A 19186-nucleotide genomic window follows, 5' to 3' on the forward strand; every position below is an offset into this window, starting at 1 on the left:
AATGCTATTTGTGCATTTTTAATTGATCCTGAATGTCTCTCCAAACAGAGCAAGCAAAATCACTAGTAAAACCTTTACCATCCAGTAAATAATAAATGCATCATTCACCATTTCCTACCATACTAAAACTGTAAAAATTAAGAATCTGAATAAATGTAAGTTACACTATATAACTGTTTAAATAAATACGTATAAATTAGTGTATCCTCTTATCAGCAAAAAGAAGCACCAAATTTAGCATAAAGGATATATTTAGCTGTAAATCAACATGTTTTAAATGGTTACCAAACAATGAGTCTCAAACTTGCATTAGGACAAGAACTAAAAAATACAAATGCAAATCAAAATTAAAATAAATTATTTCAATCACAGTTTCCTGCTTGCTGATTTAAATCGTAATTAAAATCAATTACTTAAATCATTTTGATTTAAATAAATCCCCTCTAAACAAAGTGTTTTACCATGGGCAGAGCCTCCTCAGGGAAGGCTATTCCACAGCTCTGTCCCTTCCCCCTATGCCCTCCCCACAGCCGGCCAGAGCCTTGAGACCCCTCCCAACCCGCAGTCAGCGCCACAAGCCCTTCTCCCCGCCCAGAGGAGCCCCGGATGGGCTGACTGAAGCCCTGAGCCAAGCCTCCCTTGGCCCGGAGGAGCCTGGGGCTGGCCACAGCCGCGCCTCCGCTCCCCAGACCCAACCCAAACAGAGGAAAGGCATCTGTAAAAGACGCTTTTATTTTGTCCCATGCAGGTTCCAGGGCGGCTGAGGAGGCAATACTGTAACTTCATGGGGGGATTGTGAAAATAAATTAGTGTTTTGATGTGCTCAGATACTTTAATGCAGTGGTCCCTGTATTAAACTGTGGGGGTGTGCCCTTCAGGGGGGCAGAGGGGTGCAGAGGACAGTTGGAGGAGGCATGGCGGGACCGAGGACAGTTCCCGTGGGGGATGGGGAGGGAGCACAACCCAGACCTGCTCCACCCCCAGCTCTGCTCCAGCCCCACCTCCAGTTGGGGCTCCACTCCCAGCCCCGATCCCAGCCTCAGCCCGCAACTGCAGCCCCAACCTTGGCCCCCTTACTCCCTTCCACACCCCCCACCCCCACCGGAGCCACTGTCCGGGGTTTGGGGAGGGTGTCACGGACAAGGGTAAAGGGGCCATGACCCCAAAAAAGCCTGGGGACCTCTGCTTTAATGATACATACTACAAACAAGCCTATAAATAAATCCTGCAACCAATCCCTACATAAACAAGCCCTGTTACATTAAATAAAATTTCAAGAAGTCCTTACCACAACAAGGCTCCTGGGGAGATCCTTTTATAAACACCATGCAGGGTGCAGCATTGGTCAATTTCTTTAGACGCACGTTGAGGTCCTCTTTTGCATTATCATTAGGGCCAGCTGAAATAGTGCTGCTAGATGCATGGCGCTGGACTTTTTTGGTCAGCTCTGGGGCATGGGCACCATCTAATCTGTCAATTTTCTGAGAATTCTAAATAAGCCAAGAGAGTAGCTCAGTTAAGAAGCATTAACTAAAAGCAGTCTTTTAAACTACTAAAAATTGGAAGTTTTAATGTATTCCATCACTACATATTATAGGTTTTCAGATAAGCAGGCAGAATGGGTTAGAATACTGACCCTTTTTGTCTGTACCAAATAGACTTCTTAAAACTTGTTATAAATAAACAAAAATGATTAACAAACAGAACCAAATGCACTATTTCTACTGCATAATCACCTGTTAATTCTTCACAAGCATTACACTGAATAATTCAAACAGAAAAGTGAATGAATCAGGAAACCTCACTAGACCATGCCTAACACAATACAAGAGAAAAGTCTTATGTATCTCAGGTATTGTAAAGCCATCTATGAATTCAAGGAGGTTCTGAAATATTAAAATTGGGTTCCATAATCATTTCTGTGAACTGGCTATTCTTGTGCCCTCGGTAAAAAAACGAAAACAAAAAAACCACATATGGAGACACACAGACTGTTAGCAGCTTCTACATTAAGAAAAGGGAGTTCTGCTCTTTTTTAGTACTAAAAAAAGAGTAGAATGAACATTTACTAGTACTGAACTGCTGAACACAGACATTCATGTGAGTGATATGCAATCCATTTTCTCTTACCTTAAAAAACAAGAATGTTGGAACAGAGCTAATTTCGTATTTTTCAGATACTTCAGGCACAGCTTCAGCTTCCAGCTTAAAAGTCAGAGAAAACATGGTTTTATTTTCATAATTTTCTTTGAAGTTTTGATTGTGCATGTCAATCCTTTTTATAATGTTCTTCTCAGCATTTTATATGTTTAAAAAGGAGTTTGATGCAAAAGTTTGAGAGACATTTGCATTTAAATGAGACTCAGTGGGCTGGCATGTCATCCACTGAGCCTGCACAGTGTCAAAACAGGTTCAGGGGTTTTTATTTTGTTGCACATTTCAAAAGATGCCTAGAGGCTGTGAATAAAATTTTTGGTGCACTAGTGACCTAGTAAATTTTCAATCATATGCAGCTACTACTATATTGAAATCCATAAATCATTGACCCCAGTTATGTCATGATTACAGTGCTTATTTTCTGCCCACAGCAATTCTTGCTGTTTGCTCTATTGACTAATTTCAAGAGGCAGTACATCATGACTGACATTTGCAGCCTTCTGCAAATTATGAAGCAAAAAGGAGTATTTCTTCAATAAACTATTGATGTCTGCTAAATTTTACTTTTAACTCTTGCAAGGCTCCTGGATTCTAAGTAGAAAGCTTGTTAGACTATTGGTCCAGAAGCTTGGTCATCATTAAAATGCATATTTTGGAATTCTAGAAGATAATTTTTTACCAGACAAATATAAATCTTTTTATTAACCATGTCCAATGTTTGTATTCTGTCTCAGCTGCTGACTTCAGTGACAAAAGTTGTTTTTTGTTTGTTTATTGTAATAAATGTTGATTTCCTGTTAGCGCTGCAGACATTAAGTGGAAAAACAAAGGTATAAATAAGGTGGTAAAATAGTGAATATAAATGCATTTCAAGGAATAGTAAATAGAAACCTGTGATCCCATTTACAGGTGCACAAAGCCTTGCCAACTCTTTCTGCAAACTATACTGGGGCTTTATCAACAGCAATTGGAAAACCATTCAGGGTTGCCGATTTCTTGTTCAGAAAATTAACATTTTTAGAAAAAGTCATCATTGGCTATTCAGTTTCTGGCTATATATAGTGCTTTGAACTTTTTAGTGTTATTTGTAAAAGTAGGTTTTGGTTTGTTACACCCATAAGGCTTTTAATCTTGTTACAATTTTGGATGCAAGGGAAATAATTTTACATCTGCTCAACATCCCGTAGGCTAGGGGTGGGGAACCTCTGGCCCACTGCCTAAGTTTATTCAGCCCCCGGCAAGTCTCTGTGCCGCGGGCTGGAAGCCTCGAGCCTTTGCATCCCTCCACGGGGCTGCAGCCGCAAGCGCTGGATCGCCCCACTGCGGGGCAAAGCAGGCCGTTAAAAGCCTGGTCAGCTCTGCACAGCTCCCGGAAGCAACTGGCATGTCCCTGCGGCCCCTAGGCGCAGGTGTGATCAGGGAAGCTCCGTGCGCCGCCTCCGCAGCTCCCATTAGCTGGGAACTGCAGCCAGTGGGAGCTGTAGCTGCAGGCAACGCGTAACCATGCAGACCCGCCTGGCTGCGCCTCCACCTAGGGGCCGGATCAGACAGTCATGCCAACCGCTTCCAGGAACAGCATGGAGCCAGGGCAGGCAGGGAGACTGCCTTAGCTCCAGTGCGTCGCCAACTGGGAGCCGCCTGAGGTAAGCACCGCCTGGCCAGAGCCCGCATCCCGAACCCCCTCCCAAACCCTAACTCCCTCCCAGACCCTGCACCCACATCCATACCCCAACCTCCTCCCACACCCTCCCACACTCCAACCCCTTACCCCAGTCCTGAGCCCGCTCCCACACTCCAAACCCCTTGGCCCCAGCCAGGAGCCCCCTCCTGCAACCCATACGCCTCATCCCCAGCCAGAGCCCTCACCCCCTCCTGCACCTAAACCCCCTGCCTCAGCTTAGAGCCCCCTCCTGCACCCTGAACCCCTCATTTCCCAATCTGGAGCCTAGGGGAAGCCCCGAGCCTCCCCACCAACACGGGGCTGTGTGTGGCCCATGACTGATTTTTTTTTTGTGGGTCAATGGCCCAATAGAAAAAAGTTTTCCCTCTCCTGCTGTAGGCAATCAAAGAAATGAAGGTCACAGAGAATGATCATGGATTTTCTCTCTCAACATGGGCCTAATCCAAAGCCCATTGAAATCAATGGGAGTCTTCAGTGGACTTTGGATCAGGCCCCTTAACTTTCTCTTGCTCTCAAGTTAATTCTTGTCAGGTTTGATCCTTCACCAAAACAAGCAGTCATTATGCACTCAGCGATGTGAGCATCGTCATCAAGTAGACATTCAAAATTTCCCTCTCTCAAACCTACTTCTAAAGATTTCGGAAAAATGTGTGAAGGGAATGGAACTACAGCTTAACTTTATGAACCATAGCCTAAAGAATAAGCCATGACTGGCATTCTGCCAGGCTATCACACAGAGATTTTTGAGACTGGTCTTTAAATAAGCTCCTTTAGGTTCTACCTGCAGTTTTTGATTGAATCATAAGATTGTTTGATGCACACAACAGATCTTTACAGTATCTCCCTCACCTGGTTTATCTTGTATTTGGCCAAGCAGCACCAGACTGTGACCTTTAATTTTGAGTCTTCTATCCCTACTCCAACCACATAGACAAATCTGTACAAGAATTAACTGAGAAACAAAATCTGTCAATATATTTTTATTTTCTGATCTCCTGCAAATGGCTGAATCATTGTTACATGGTACTGAACTTTTATTCCTTTTTCTTTTGGTGGCTCATTTCTTAGCTACTTTGATGCTTTTGTTGCACTTTAATGAAGTTAATTCACACATAACTTATTTTATAAAACTGAATTTGTTATTGGTCCATCCACCAAATTTCAGGCTGTTTTAAGATACAGAGAACACGAGTCACATTTTAAACCTCGCGACTTGGTTAAAATTAAGATCTATTCTGTGGTCATCTTTAAAAAATTAATATAAACTTGTGTTTAAATACTGCAGTCAATTTTTAATCACATTTAAAAAGGCTGCTTAAGATTTTGAAGAAGTTAGACTTGTTATAAACAATGGATTTTAAAACTGATGATGTGACTTACAAGGCAGTCCACAATTAGGAACCCACATTCCTGATTAGGTACTTAAAATTAACTTGGTAGGTTAGTTAAATTGTTATTGAATGATCTGAAGTTCGATTGCGTGGCTATTCCAGAACATGTGACAAAGTTCTATGCTTTTAATTATAAACCCAAAATATTAAATTAGTACAGTCAGAGTCCAAACTACTGAGTCAAAAGACTTATTCAAATCTGCTTATAGCTTGTTTTCTTTAACAGACTCATCTTGCGTATTGTAGTCGGGATGTATTTACAAGACAGGTGTTGTAATTTTATTTTGTGATGTACTGTCCAATGAACCGTGCCCCACATGGCAAAATAAATATTCATTAAAGGTGCACAATCAAGTGACAGCTGAGACTTCAAAAAAAAATTTGGCCTACCATAAACTTCAGCAGCATTAGTAAAACAACAAAAACAACGTATAATATTTTGAAAATTGACGTTTTAGGATACTCTAATTAAAATAGCTTTGTAAATTAATACAATTAAAAACAGATCTATCTTTCTGCTTTACAAAAGGAAATGCCAAACTGTGAGATGAGTCATTAAAAACACACAAAACATAAAGGCTGTAAGAAATCAAATTAAAACACACACACACGCAGCTGGTTGTTCCATTACTCCCTGCCCTCATAATCACAAAAATGTCTCATTAACAAGAGAAAGTTGTTTTAAAATGAATGGCATGCAGATCTAGTGCATTAATTTTTTTTTCCACAGTGATTCTATTCCTGGGATATGCAGATGAATTCACAAAAATACTGTGTCTCATTTACTTACTGCTGTTCAACATGCCATACTTAGAATGACAACATCACACAGACTTAAATTTATCTTTCTGCAAACCCTTAATAATGGTTGGAAGAGCAACTAGAGTATCTAAATGAATCCAGAGGAAAATCTACTTGCCTAACCAGCAGTGTCACTGAAACAAATCAAAGCTCTAGCAAATCTTAAAAGAGCAGTATTGCTACCTTAATCCCAGATCCCTGGGATTAAAGAGATCAGGCTATTACACAACTAATTACGGTACTTGCTTGGTGTGTCACTGCAAGTCACATCAAGTACACAGACAAACTTAAAAACCTATTTACTAGGTGAAGTAACATCCTATTAAAGTGCCAATATACTGCATTTTTAAATGCAAGAAGATGCAACTAACTTGTTATTTAAACCAGCAATACACCATGAACTTCACCCACAGTTCAATTTATGCACTTTCTGGCACTGACTTTTGAAGTTGAACTCATTAGGATTCAAATCAGCATGAAAGCTTCGGCTTCCACCCCACAGAAGTCGCCAGAGAAAAAAAATCTATTTCTGAAGTTCGTTTTATGTAGAAATGGTCCCCTAGTGTTTGACTGTAGTTTGCATTACTATCTTTAAAATGGCCTTTACTATCTGGACATGAAGACTTACCTTCACAAATGTAACTTGTGAGTGTTCCTTAGCTAACTCAGCCATGACATCATTCATCTGAATGCACTGAGGAGCCCATGGTGCCCAAAAATGGACAACTACAAGAGACCTATGACAAAACAAAACACAGATATAGGTTAATAGAAAGAGATGATTTTTTAAAAATGCTATTTTGAAGAATAACTGACTACGAAAAGCATGGTTAGTTATAATGGAACAATGAAATATTAAATGAATTAATATACATTGTAGGATAGAAAGAAGATAGAAAGAGTAGTACTTCTTTGGATACAGAAAAAAGGAAAATAACTCATATAAGATGAACTCATAGTAAATAACTAAGTTATCCTCTCTAAGGTTATCACAACTCACAAAAAAAAAACCCACACTAAGAGCACAGAAAGCATAGAGATGGGAAAAAAGCATTAAAGTTAGAAAACCTTGCCCAATTTTTAATGTTTTTAGAAGAATGGTGGTTAGAGATGTTTGCTGAAAAACAAATACCACTGATAAGATATGCAACATAAAAAGAAGAAAGAATAAAATCACAACCGAGTTACAAGGAGCTTGACATTTTGCTACCAAACCTGATTCTAGCAGAATGCAGCATCACATACAAAGAATGAGCAACAACTGAAGCAGGCAGAAAGACCTCAATTACTCACTAGGGGGGTCACACACTTTGTTGCCTCTGTTGGCTGAGCTTATTGCACACACCAGGGGCTCCTTGCATCCCTTCATTATCCCCTACAAGCTCTGTGTGCCACCCGCCGATCCCCCTCTATTTCAGGGACTCGTTGCAGCCCCCCTCCCCCCGCTCTTCCCATGCCAGGGGCTCTGTGTGCCCTTGCATTCTCCCATATCTCAGCATTCCTCCCCACCATTCTTATTCTCCTTTTCTCTTTCTTTTAGGATGTCAACAATTTAAAACTGTATTACAAGGATAAGCAGAGCTAAGGGCTTGTCTACAGATGGACTCTTATTCCAGAATGAGCATGTCTATACATGGAGTTAAAAGTTATCGTGTTACATCCAAAAAAGAGAAAATACCATCAAGTGGATGGATTGTCAAGCCTCGCAAGCTCAGCCAAAAAGGCACTGAAGGCACTAACGATTAGTGACAAAACATTTGGGTTTAACAAATAATCTGGAAAACACACAACACACTTTGTTTCTTCTGTAAGCCAAGTTCATTGCATCCCTCCCGTTCTCCTCCACAAACTCCCTGTGTGCCACCTTCCGACTCTCCTGCAATGCCCCCACACATCCCTTCATTCCAGAGGCTCTATGTATATCCCCTCCCTTTCCCATAACAGAGTCCCCTACATTTCCCCCATGCAAAGGGTCCTGTGTGCTCTCCATTCCGTCCTCTCACCAAAGCAGGCTCTCACACTCTTTCTGCATATGCCAGGGGCTCTGTATGTACCCCCATTCCACCCTGCCAAGGAATCTCTATGGCTCCCATTTCCCCCACCCCCATACCAGGGCCCCATTCTCCCCCATACCTATTCCTCCCACAGCAAGGGCCCCCAATTGGCCTTCCTCACCAGTTCTGTGTGCTCCCATATCAGAATCCTCCATTCTTCATCTCACCCATTATAGGAATTCTGATTGCCCTCATACAAGGGGCTCTATGTACTCCCTTCCCCATGCCAAGGTCCCCAGTTCTCCACCCACATATGTCAAGGGCTCTACGTGACCCACTTCCCTCATTAATATTTCTCTTCTTTCTGTCTGGGAGGCCAGGTCTACTCTAGGAGCCCTTTATCAGTATAGGTATATCACATCAGCAAAGAATTCCTACTGCAAATGCACCTTTTATTGGCTAAACTGTGCTTTTCCCAGCATAGATTATTCCTGCCCCCCTTCAATTCTCCCTGGGGTGAAATAACCCAAGGTAAAAGAATTAAGTTTAGAGGGGTCAACAAATAAGAAGGGAGATGAGGAGTATACAAGATAACAAAAGATGCAAAACTGAACCCCGCACCCTCCCCAACACAAAGCTACCCTTTGGACTCAAAGCCACCAGACATTGGGCCCAAGAACTGTAGGTTTAAAAAAAGTGGGCATTTACATGGATAATGAGAACATTCAGAGTTATCTCAGCCAGGAAATTTTTAAAAAAGGGATATAAACCCTCATGTTTCAGGGCATAAACTAACTTCTAACTAATGAGAACTAGGAAGAAACTTTGTCTGTGGGCCAGTTATTCAATAGTTGTCCACAACAAGGTTTCTTACACCTTCCCCAAAAACATCCAGTGCAGATCACTGTCAGAGACAGTATCGTTATTCCTATGCTTTACTGTTAGCTTTCTTAAACTATTTTCAGCAGAATAAGTGAATTGTTAAGGAAGATTAATATAGCTGGACAGGACAACTAATCAGGAATATAAATTCCAACTTCTTTAGCGAAGGCTGTGTAATTCTACCCAAGATAAAGGACTTCTCCCATAATATGGATTTCTGAGAAATACTACTGACATCAAAGCTGAAAAACATTAAGATGTCTGTGATATATCTGAAATGACAATAAGTTCTTAATAATACTCTAAATGTATAAAAATCACAAGACATACCAAACATTATGCCATTGAAAGCTGTACAACAATTTATAATTTTATTTTGAAATAGACAAAATACTAACTCGTTAAGGAATTTAATATAAAACATCACATTGCAAATCCCATACATTATACTCAAAGCTGTTCAATCCCCCAGCCCTAGACTGACAATTATTATTTATATTACCATAGCGCCTATGAGCTCTAGTCATAGACCAGGACCTCTATGAGCTAGGAAAAAAAGACACAATGATGTGGAATGACCCGAGCCCACACAGGACTCTACTGGAGTCAATGCAGATCATGCAGTTTCAGCACAGGATCAGGGCCCAAATAATGAGTATAAGTACTAACACTTAAAGCCAAGGAAAGGTAGGTTTCCTTTCCAATACCTGCTACTCTCAGGTGTATACAAACACTAAGAAGATGAGAAAGCCATAATCACTACTTCCATGACTTTACACCAAAAGCATTACCAAAAAAAGATTAAATATAGGAGAAACTTGACTTCAAGTTTCTATGCTACCACTATATTAGTTATGGAGCAGCATAAAGTGTTCTGATCAATTAAATTATTAGAATTTGGTTTCCAGAAATTCAATTTACAATGCAGTTGTTCCAGTCTGTATTTGCAACGACAATCCTATGCTTGATTGGACACCGTAAGAAATCCCTGAAACACATGTGGTGGATCTTGATCTGCAAAACTGTAAGGGGAAAATGAAGTCCTTCAATTCAGTGTGAAAAAAAATAAATAAAAATCAAAGGGGAAAAAAGATGTATATAGCAATACAGCTAGATACTAAACAATGTATTAAGCCCAAAATGCTATTTAATAATTTGATACACTTTCTTTCCCACTACTGAAGCACAGCAGAGAATTCTCTCATTCCTGAGCTGCCAAGCAGAATTTCCCACATGTCCAATTTAAATTAATCAGTATGGTAGGGGTACATCTTATCAGATGAGTGTCACCTTGTGAGCCGTACAGGAGTAAGAACCACATGGCTGAGTAATTCTAGCCCCTTTGAATGGAACAGTAATTATTTGACAAGATTATCCTCAACCATGTTATTAATATTGCAATTGGTTTTAATTTAATGTGCACTTAATGAAAACATTGTGAAAACAGAATGCTTACCCCCCTCATATTTTATTTTTGTTTTAAACAGAGTTGCAATTAATCTGCCTTTCAGTTACTAAACTTTTTAGACAAGCCTGAGAGAATAGCAAGATAGAGTAACTCAAAACATTGGGGAAATCAAGAGGGTCAACTGCCTGAAAGTGCATCATGACTCCAGATACAAAGTGCACACTGGACTCAAGACAGTACATATTTGACTCTACTGTCATCCAGAGATAACCAGGAAACTTTTTTTTTTAATATACAACATGTGTGTCCTTCATAACTTCCTTTCCCTTGCTATGGAAAAAAAAAGCCTGCAACGAGGGATGCTTTATGGGGATGACCTCCAGTACTGTTTTAATATTCTTGGTCTTGGTTTTGTCTATTTTATATCACAGCTGTTACTTTAATTGAGTCCAGAGAAAAATATAGATATATACACCATGTATTGTCTACAAAACTTTTGGGGTATTCACTTAAGGCCAAATACTGCAGTTACAGCTCCCTCTTAAGTAAAGGAGGGGATTCGAGGGAGTTATGCTTGCAAAAGAACTGCAGAACATAAAATATTTGGATTTTGTTCCATATATTCCAGAACCAGTACAGAAAGTGATGACACAACGTTCTCCAAATAGGCAGTTCTAAAGGTGATGGCTCCATCTTCCATTATGATGCTATTTACGTTTGTGTTTATCATTGTACTGTGCTACAGTGTAAACAATCTTTAAATTATAAATATTCAAAGTCACTTTCTAACATAGCACAATTTTTTTTCAGCACATAGTGTCACCATTTTAACATATCATTTAGTCAAAACTAGAATTAAGAAGGAGATTTATAGGACTGCTTAATTCTTGTTATATCATCATACAAATCCACTCTGAAAACAAAGATTTAATTAAAACTTTTCCATAAACATATTATGAAGTTTGTGGTTATTCCATAATATAACTTGCCAGTAAATATAAATATTTATAATCAAATAACCATTTAATCAGTTTCATTAGAATATTTATCTTTTCAACCTTTTGTGAAATCAACATTTTCCAAAATGTGTTGTTTTGTTCAATCAGTAACTGTTCAAAAAGTAACTGAATTAGCGGTACAAGGCTATGTCTACACTAGAGACCTTACAGTGGCACAGATGTACCGACACAGCTGTGCCACTGTAAGATCTCCTGTATAGTTATTCTATAACAGTAGTTCTCAAACTTTTGAACTGGTGACCCCTTTCATACAGCAAGCCTTTGAGTGAGACCCCCCCCTTATAAATTAAAAACACTTTTTTTTAATATTTAACACTATTATAAATGCTGGAGGTGAAGTGGGGTTTGGGGTGGAGGTTGACAGCTCGCAACCCCCATGTAATTACCTCGTAACCCCCTGAGGGATCATGATGCCCAGTTTGAGAACCCCTGCTCTGTAAGAACTGACAGGTATTTGTTTTATAAAAACATTTTTTTTAGGCTAGGGAAATATTTCTATTAATCCTTAAGTTTTGTCAGAATTCTGCTGTAAACTTCTCTAGCAAATTGCCTGTTTGTTTAAGCTATAAGCTCCACAGAGAGGGGATCACTGGGTAAACACAAAGGAGATGTATGCTCAGTCCTGCTACGTCTAATGCCTAAGGGGGAGAAACATCCATTACCCCAGTGCCTAGAGCACAGACCAAATGTAGGAAACAAGTTTAATTTCCCACACCGCCTGATTTGGAGCAAGGATTTGAACTTGGGTCTCCCACGTGAATGCATTAACTACTCAGCTATTGGATCGAAGGTGGACACTGCTTCTTCCTTGGCTGTCTTCTAAATTATAAAATAAATAAATAAATTAATGGAGATATCCCATCTCCTAGAACTGGAAGGGACCTTCACTAGCAGGACCAAGTACTGATTTTACCCCAGATCCCTAAGTGGCCCCCTCAAAGATTGAACTCACAACCCTGGGTTTAGCAGGCCAATGTTCAAACCACTGAGCTATCCCTCCCCCCATGAAAATCAACCATGCTCTGAGCACGTGTCCCAGATTGTGCTCCAATGGTGGGGGGGGAACACCTAGTTTTGAATCATACCAAGGCTTTGGCAAAAGTTAGTTGGCATCAAGATTTAGACAGCTTTGCACTTTGCACCAGTAAAAATTTAGATGCCTAGGGAATTTAAGCACTTACAGGGCTAGACAACAGCTGAGCAGGGGCCTAAGGATCTAAATGATGGATTCTGGCGCCTAATGTGGCAGTTAGGCACATAAGTCCTTTTATGGATCCAGTTCCATGTTTTCTTCTATTTTGTACAGAACAAGACACACTGCTAGGCATCAATCCTGCAAGCTTATTCACACAGGCTGACTTTTTCTTCACACAGAGACAGAGGTCTGCTCATAAAAGCCATCTTCCAGGTTTGTGCTCTTGAAAAAAATCTGTTAATATACATGTAAATATGCTGCCAGTATTGAGTTTAAAGTGTTCATTGAAAACTCAAGTTTTAAAGTTTTCACATAGCGTTGAGATGTAGAAAAAACCTATTTGGGGTTGTGAAACACCAACGCAGTTGTACCATTCCTGTTCACTGTGTGAAAGTATACATCCCTATTTTAAGATTAATTTTAATCTTTAATAGAACAGCACTTTCACATTTCTCATGTCTTCAATCTAAAAATCTCATACAACTGTACAAAAATTAGCACAGCACTAGAAAAATTTAATTTGCCCCAAAGTTTAGATTCTTTAATTTTTATTTTTTTTTTACAGAAACAAAAAGATAGAAATGCTTCCATTAGAAAAAAAAAAGCAAACTTGAAATCGGTTGTTGTTAAACACAAGATCATTCCCTTGCAATGTCAGCAGTACAAACATTTAGAGCCCTGCATGGATACAAAATCTGTATCCGCATCCGATCTGCAAAATGATCCACAGATGTGGATGTCTACGGATATAAAGCAGATATCCGCCGATTTGCAGGACTCTACAAACATTGCAGCACTGGGAACATAAAAGTGAAACTGACTTCACTGATTTTCCTTGTCCAATCTAAGAAAGTTAGAAAAAAACCTTCAAAAATAAAAGTGTAAACTGGATTTCTAAATTATTTCAATGTAGTAATCAAAAAGTATTATTAATGTAAGGAAATAAGGTTGAAATTTGACTGAGTTGACACTGTCCTTTAAATAGAATGCAAGCATTATGACCCTTTTACAGATGTGCAAACTAAGGGCTTGTCTACACTTAAAACGCTGAAGCAGCACAACTACACCACTCAAGTATCAGAGGGGTAGCCGTGTTAGTCTGGATCTGTAAAAAGCGACAAAGAGTCCTGTGGCACCTTATAGACTAACAGAAGTATTGGAGCATAAGCTTTCGTGGGTGACTGCAGTATTTCAGTGAAGATGCTACCTACACTGATGGGAGGGATTATCCTGGTGGCATAGATAATCCAGCTCTCTGAGAGCGGTCTTCACAGAGGGTTAGGTAAATTTAACTGCATAGCTCAGGGGTGTGGATTTTTCACATCCCTGAGCGACACATTTATACCAACCTAATTTCCTAGAGTAGGCCAAGCCTTAGGATATGTCTACTCTTAAAACAGTGCAGCCACGGTTCCGTTCCCAGCCAATGGGAGCTGCTGAGGGCGGTGCCTGAAGCAACAGCCACACACATCCCTCCTTCCCCAGGTTCCGTCGGTTTCCCAGAGCGGCGCCGGGGCAGAGCAGGCAGGCAGGGAGCCTGCCCTGCCCCCAGCATGTGTCGGGCCAGAGCCTGCCTCCCAAACCCCTCCTGCAGCCGAACCCTCTGCCGCACTCCACACCCCTTCTGCACCCCAATCCCCTGCTGCACCCCGACCCACTTCCCTGAGCCCCCACTGCACCCCAACCCACTGCCCCAAGACCCCTGCTGCACCACGACCCCCTGCCCCGAGACCCCTGCTGCACCCCGACCCCCTGCCCCGAGACCCCTGCCCTGAACCCCGCCACATCCAGCACCCCTCCTGCCCTGGGCCCCACCACACCCCTCCTGCACCCCCTGGGGGCAGGCAGGGGGCAGAGTTGGGGTGGGGATTTCAAGGAAGGGGTTGGAATGGGGGCATAGAAGGGGTGGGAAGAGGCGGGGCAGGGGCGGAGTAGAGGGCAGCAGGGGGGAGGTGTCAGTAAATGCAGTCCTCAGGCCAGTGTACTAGTCCTCATGTGGCCCTCGTGGTCATTTGAGTTTGAGACCCCTGACCTACACCAACAGGAGAGGTTCTGACATCAGCATAGGTAATCCACCTCTCTGAGAGGCAGTAGTTAAGGCGATATCTACCCTAGCACTTTTGTCAGTATAATTTCTGTTGCTCAGGAGTGTAAAAAAGCCACCCCTCTCAGCAACATAAATTACACCAGCAGACACGCCGGTTTGCACAGCACTGTCAGTGGGAGATGCTTTCCTGTCAGCATAGAGCTGCTACACAGGAGATCTTACAGCAGCACAGCTGTATCAGTACAGCTGTGCTACTGTAAGGTCTAATGCAGACAGAAGAAGGCCTACATCAACAGAAGAATTTTTCTGTCGATCTAGTGCTGTCTACACCAGGGATTAGGACGGTGTTGATTTTTTTCAAACCCCTGAGAGATGTAACTATACCAGTGTAAATTACTAGTGTAGACCAGGCCTAAAAAGCACTGTGGGATTAAGTGTTTTGCCCAAATTCACAAGCAGAGCCAGGAAGGGCAAACCAAGTATCCCAATGCCCAGGCCAATGCATTAGGCTGGGGTGGATGTCCCAAGGGGGCAGGGCAAGGAAATGGAGGGGGGGGATTAGTAATGGGCGGGGATTAATGACGCCCCCAGGGGAGAAGGCGGCAACAGCGGGCGGTTAGTGGACCCCCTCCTCCGGGGGGAGTCAGTGACCCCGTGGGCCCGGGCAGGCCTCCCCCGCACAAAGAACGCGCCTCCCCCAGGGAACAACACCCGCCCCCTCCTTCCCCACAGCCTGGCTCCGACTCCCCGATGACAAAGCCGCTGCCTCCCCGGGCCGGGCCCCTGGGGCCTGACGCTACCGCTCGGAGCCGGCGCCAGCCGCACGTACTTGCCCTTCTGCTGCAGCAGCTCCCGGAAGTGCCCGGCGGAGCCCACCTCGGCCAGCGCAGCCATGGCTGGAACTAGTCTGTCGCCGGCGCTGCGGCCAGGCGGGGCACGTGCAACCGGTCAGCAGAGCGATCCGCCCTCCCTCAGAGCGAACCCTCTCTGCCTCCGCGCATGCTCCGCTAGGCGACCCCACTTCCTCTGCGCATGCGCGGAACGTGCCGCCGTTCCCGTGGGGGAGGGAGGCCCGGAGCGCGGCTGTCCCGGGACGGGGCGGGGCGGGGCGGGGCGATCGGCCGCGGGGCCGGGCCGGGCTGGCGGCGCGGGTGGGGGGAGGTGCAGGTCAGCAGTTTTCTCGCGGGAACGGTGACGCTGTTGATTTTTACAAAGCGAAAGCGGAGCGCGCATAGGGTTTGCCCAGCACGAAACGTGCCATCACCCAGCCTGGGTCAGAGCTGGCCAGGAGAGCGGGACTATTGTGTCCGGTTCTGGTCGCCGCGGTTCAGGCAGGATGTGGACAAATTGGGGAAAGTCCGGAGGAGAGGAACCGGAATGATTGAAGGGCTAGAAAACATGACCTATGAGGGAAGATTAAAAAATAGGGTTTCTTTAGTTTGGAGAAGAGAAGACTGAGAGGGGACACGATGACAGTTTTCAAATACGTAAAAGGTTCTTATAAAGAGGAGGGTGAAAAATTATTCTCTGTAACATTTGAGGGTAGAACAAGAAGCAATGGGCTTAAATTTCAAGGAAGGTTTAGGTTCATTATCATAGAATATCAGGGTTGGAAGGGACCTCAGGAGGTCATCTAGTCCACCCCCCTGCTCAAAGTAGGCCCAATCCCAGACAGATTTTTGCCCCAGATCCCTAAATGGCCCCCTCAAGGATTGAACTCACACCCCTGGGTTTAGCAGGCCAATGCTGTTGGACATTAGAAAAAAACTTCTTAACGGTCAGGGTGGTTAAGCACTGGAACAAATTGCTGAGGAAGGTCGTGGAATCTCCATCATTGGAGGTTTTCTTTAAGAACAGGTTAGCTAAACACCAGTCAGGAATGGTCTAGGGCAGGGAACTGGACTAAATTACCTATTGAGGCCCCTTTCTGTCCTACTCTTCTATGATCCAGCACTATTCCCCGCCCCTCATTGTCATCATTTCTCCCGCTCTCTCCAAAACATACATCTCAATCTACCATCCGAAGAAGTAAGACTCTGTCATGTACGGTACATACGGGATCCTTCTATACAGGGAAATATTCACCTCTCAGATTCCAGATGTTGGGGAAAGATTCCCACTTGTCCTGCTTGAGGTCATAAGATCTCTCAAATATATGTTGAGAATGAATTGATCCACCGGTCTACATGAAGTTGTGTAGAATATTTCCAATAATTACATTATTTTAATGCCTCAGGTTTCACAGCCACATTTCTGGAGCTGTATGCAAACCTGCAGCACAGAGGCACCAAAATGAGAACTGTATGGACAGTGGAGAAGCAAATGGCAATCACTCTGGAAGCTTGCAATGGCAGATTGTTATTGGCCACTGGACTATCAGTTTGGAGTTGGAAAATCCATGGATTGTTATCCAAGTGCGTAAGGCCATGACACATCTCCTGCTATGCAGGACTGTGACTCTTGGCAATGTGCAAGAAATAGTGGCTAGATTTGCAGCAAGGGGCTCCTTGACTGCAGTGCAGTGATAGATGGCACACATACCCCTATTCTGGCACCAGCCCACCTTGCCACTGAGTACATCAGCAGAAAGGGATACTTTCCAAGGTTATGCAAGTGTATTGTTCACTGGGGACACTTCACTCATATGGAGGTGGGCCACTCAGGGCAGGTGAATGATGCTTGCATCTTTAAGAAATACAGGACTTTTCAAAAAGCTGCAAGCAGGAACATTCTTCCACAGTCAGCAGATTACCATTGGTGATGTTGAAATGCCAATAGTGATTCTGGGGGATGCAGCCTGCTCCTTGCTCCCTTGGCTCATGCAGCTGTACGCTGGTCACCTTGATGGTGCCAAGGAAAGATTCAACTACTGGCTCATCAGGTGCAGAACGACTACTCAATGTGCTTTTGGTAGACTGAAGGGATGCTGGCAGTGTTACTCACTAGATTGGCTCTCAGTGAGAAAAATATCCCCAAGGTTATAGCTGCTTGTGGTGTACTGGATCATATACATGAAACGAAGGGGAAAAGCTGTTTCCAGGGCAGAGGGGCAAGGTGGACCAGCTGTCTGATGAAATTGAACAGCCATACACGAGGGCTGAGGAGCTTTGCTGCTGAGGTAGGTCTTAAATGACCATTGTAAGAGTCAGCCACAGGAGTACTGTCGATTAAGTATGCGTGGGTTTTTGCCTCCCACTACGAATTCTGTAATGCTTGGTGTAGAGTCATAAATATGCGTGGATCTTTACTTCCACCTATGAATTCGGTAATGCTTGCTGCAAACTAATATAGATGCTCAGTGTATCCAAAAACAGAACTTGATTATGTGCAAATAAACGGGAAATAAAATGAAAGGGCAAACAAACATATACAAGGTTAAAAAACTTTTACCAACACTATACAGAGTAAATTATAAAATCCTAACTGAAAATGGAAGTAAATAGTGAACATTTATGACCATGTATATAAAAGCTACAACCGTATAGTAGATTACATATACACCAACCTGTGTTTTTTTCAAATCGGTACACGTGCAGGTATTATTCTCTGTTGTCCAACATGGAAAGGTAGGGGTAAGGAGGTACATCATGGTGCCCCATGTGGAATGTTGGGGGAAATAGGGAGTGCAACCATGGAATTCTCCAAGGACTGGAAAGTTTGCTGAGTTTGGGCATGTATGTCAATAATACTCTGCAACATTTGAGTTTATTCCCTGAGCAAAGCCATTATGTCCTGGCGTATTTCCTGATGCGTCTCGGTCCTTTTGCCTCTCCTGCAGCAACCATTCTCTCCATTCTTGGTCCTTCTCCATGGTCATGTTCAGATGGGCTCTCCAAGCACTGCACTTATAGTCTGAAGCTGTAAAGAATTGGAGGATCTTGCAGAACATATCCTCCCTAAATCTCTTATTTCTCCTCCTGATCAGGGTCAGATGTTGAGCAGGCATGGAGAGGGCACCCAACAAGACCATCATGCCAGAAGCTGTTGATTAAAATATACAGATGCACCATTAGCTTTACAATCACAACAATCAAGGAAAGATAAGTCTCAAAACTCCCGTACATTATTCCCATAAATAGAAAATGCTTATTGACACTTTAGCTTTGGAGCACCTCACTACAGCACCACTCTGCAGCTCAAATCATGTTGAGTATGGCCTAGTGGGGAGGAATGGGGGTGTTCTGTTCCATGAAAGCTATAAACATTGGGTGCCACTCCCTGGGTATGGGCATAAAAAAAGTCTAATAAATACTGGCATTGTTTTCACAGGCAATGGTGATTTTGGATGATATCTCACTCCTGGGGATGACAAAGTCATAGAGGACCCAGCTGCTACTGGTGTCCCAAAGCCACCTGTGGCCATATACTGCTAACTTGTTTACTGACATGGTGCCAGGCAAACTCATCGTAGAGTGGTATGGGAAATCTCCAATTGCCGTGAAAGAAACAAGGCTGCCATCCCTAGAAATCTTCAGGAGAGGATTGCACAGTATCTCTATGAAAGTTTCATTGAGATCTCTCAAGAGGATAAAATGGACCTCTCTGTTCAGATAAACAAAGTACTCCACATGCCCTTGCCGAGCCCAGCAAGCCGAGTAAGTGAATAACAGA

General features: G+C 42.9%; 1 protein-coding gene across 1 annotated transcript in view; it reads right to left on the reverse strand.

Annotated features, from left to right (window-relative positions):
* Positions 1–15561, reverse strand: part of GLRX3 (glutaredoxin 3) — a 32474-nt gene extending 16913 nt beyond the window's left edge. Inside the window, exons 1-4 of the mRNA XM_054035184.1 lie at positions 15405–15561; positions 6659–6767; positions 2131–2205; positions 1289–1490 (exon numbers count right to left, since the gene is read on the reverse strand). Of these exons, the coding sequence (XP_053891159.1) occupies positions 1289–1490; positions 2131–2205; positions 6659–6767; positions 15405–15469 (451 nt within the window). The 5' untranslated portion in view covers positions 15470–15561. The remainder of the gene's footprint in view (positions 1–1288; positions 1491–2130; positions 2206–6658; positions 6768–15404) is intronic.
* Between the last annotated feature and the right edge of the window lie 3625 nt (positions 15562–19186).

The sequence above is a fragment of the Malaclemys terrapin genome, chromosome 7 (genome assembly GCF_027887155.1).
Source record: "Malaclemys terrapin pileata isolate rMalTer1 chromosome 7, rMalTer1.hap1, whole genome shotgun sequence".
In the NCBI taxonomy this organism is placed as follows: Eukaryota; Metazoa; Chordata; order Testudines; family Emydidae; genus Malaclemys; species Malaclemys terrapin.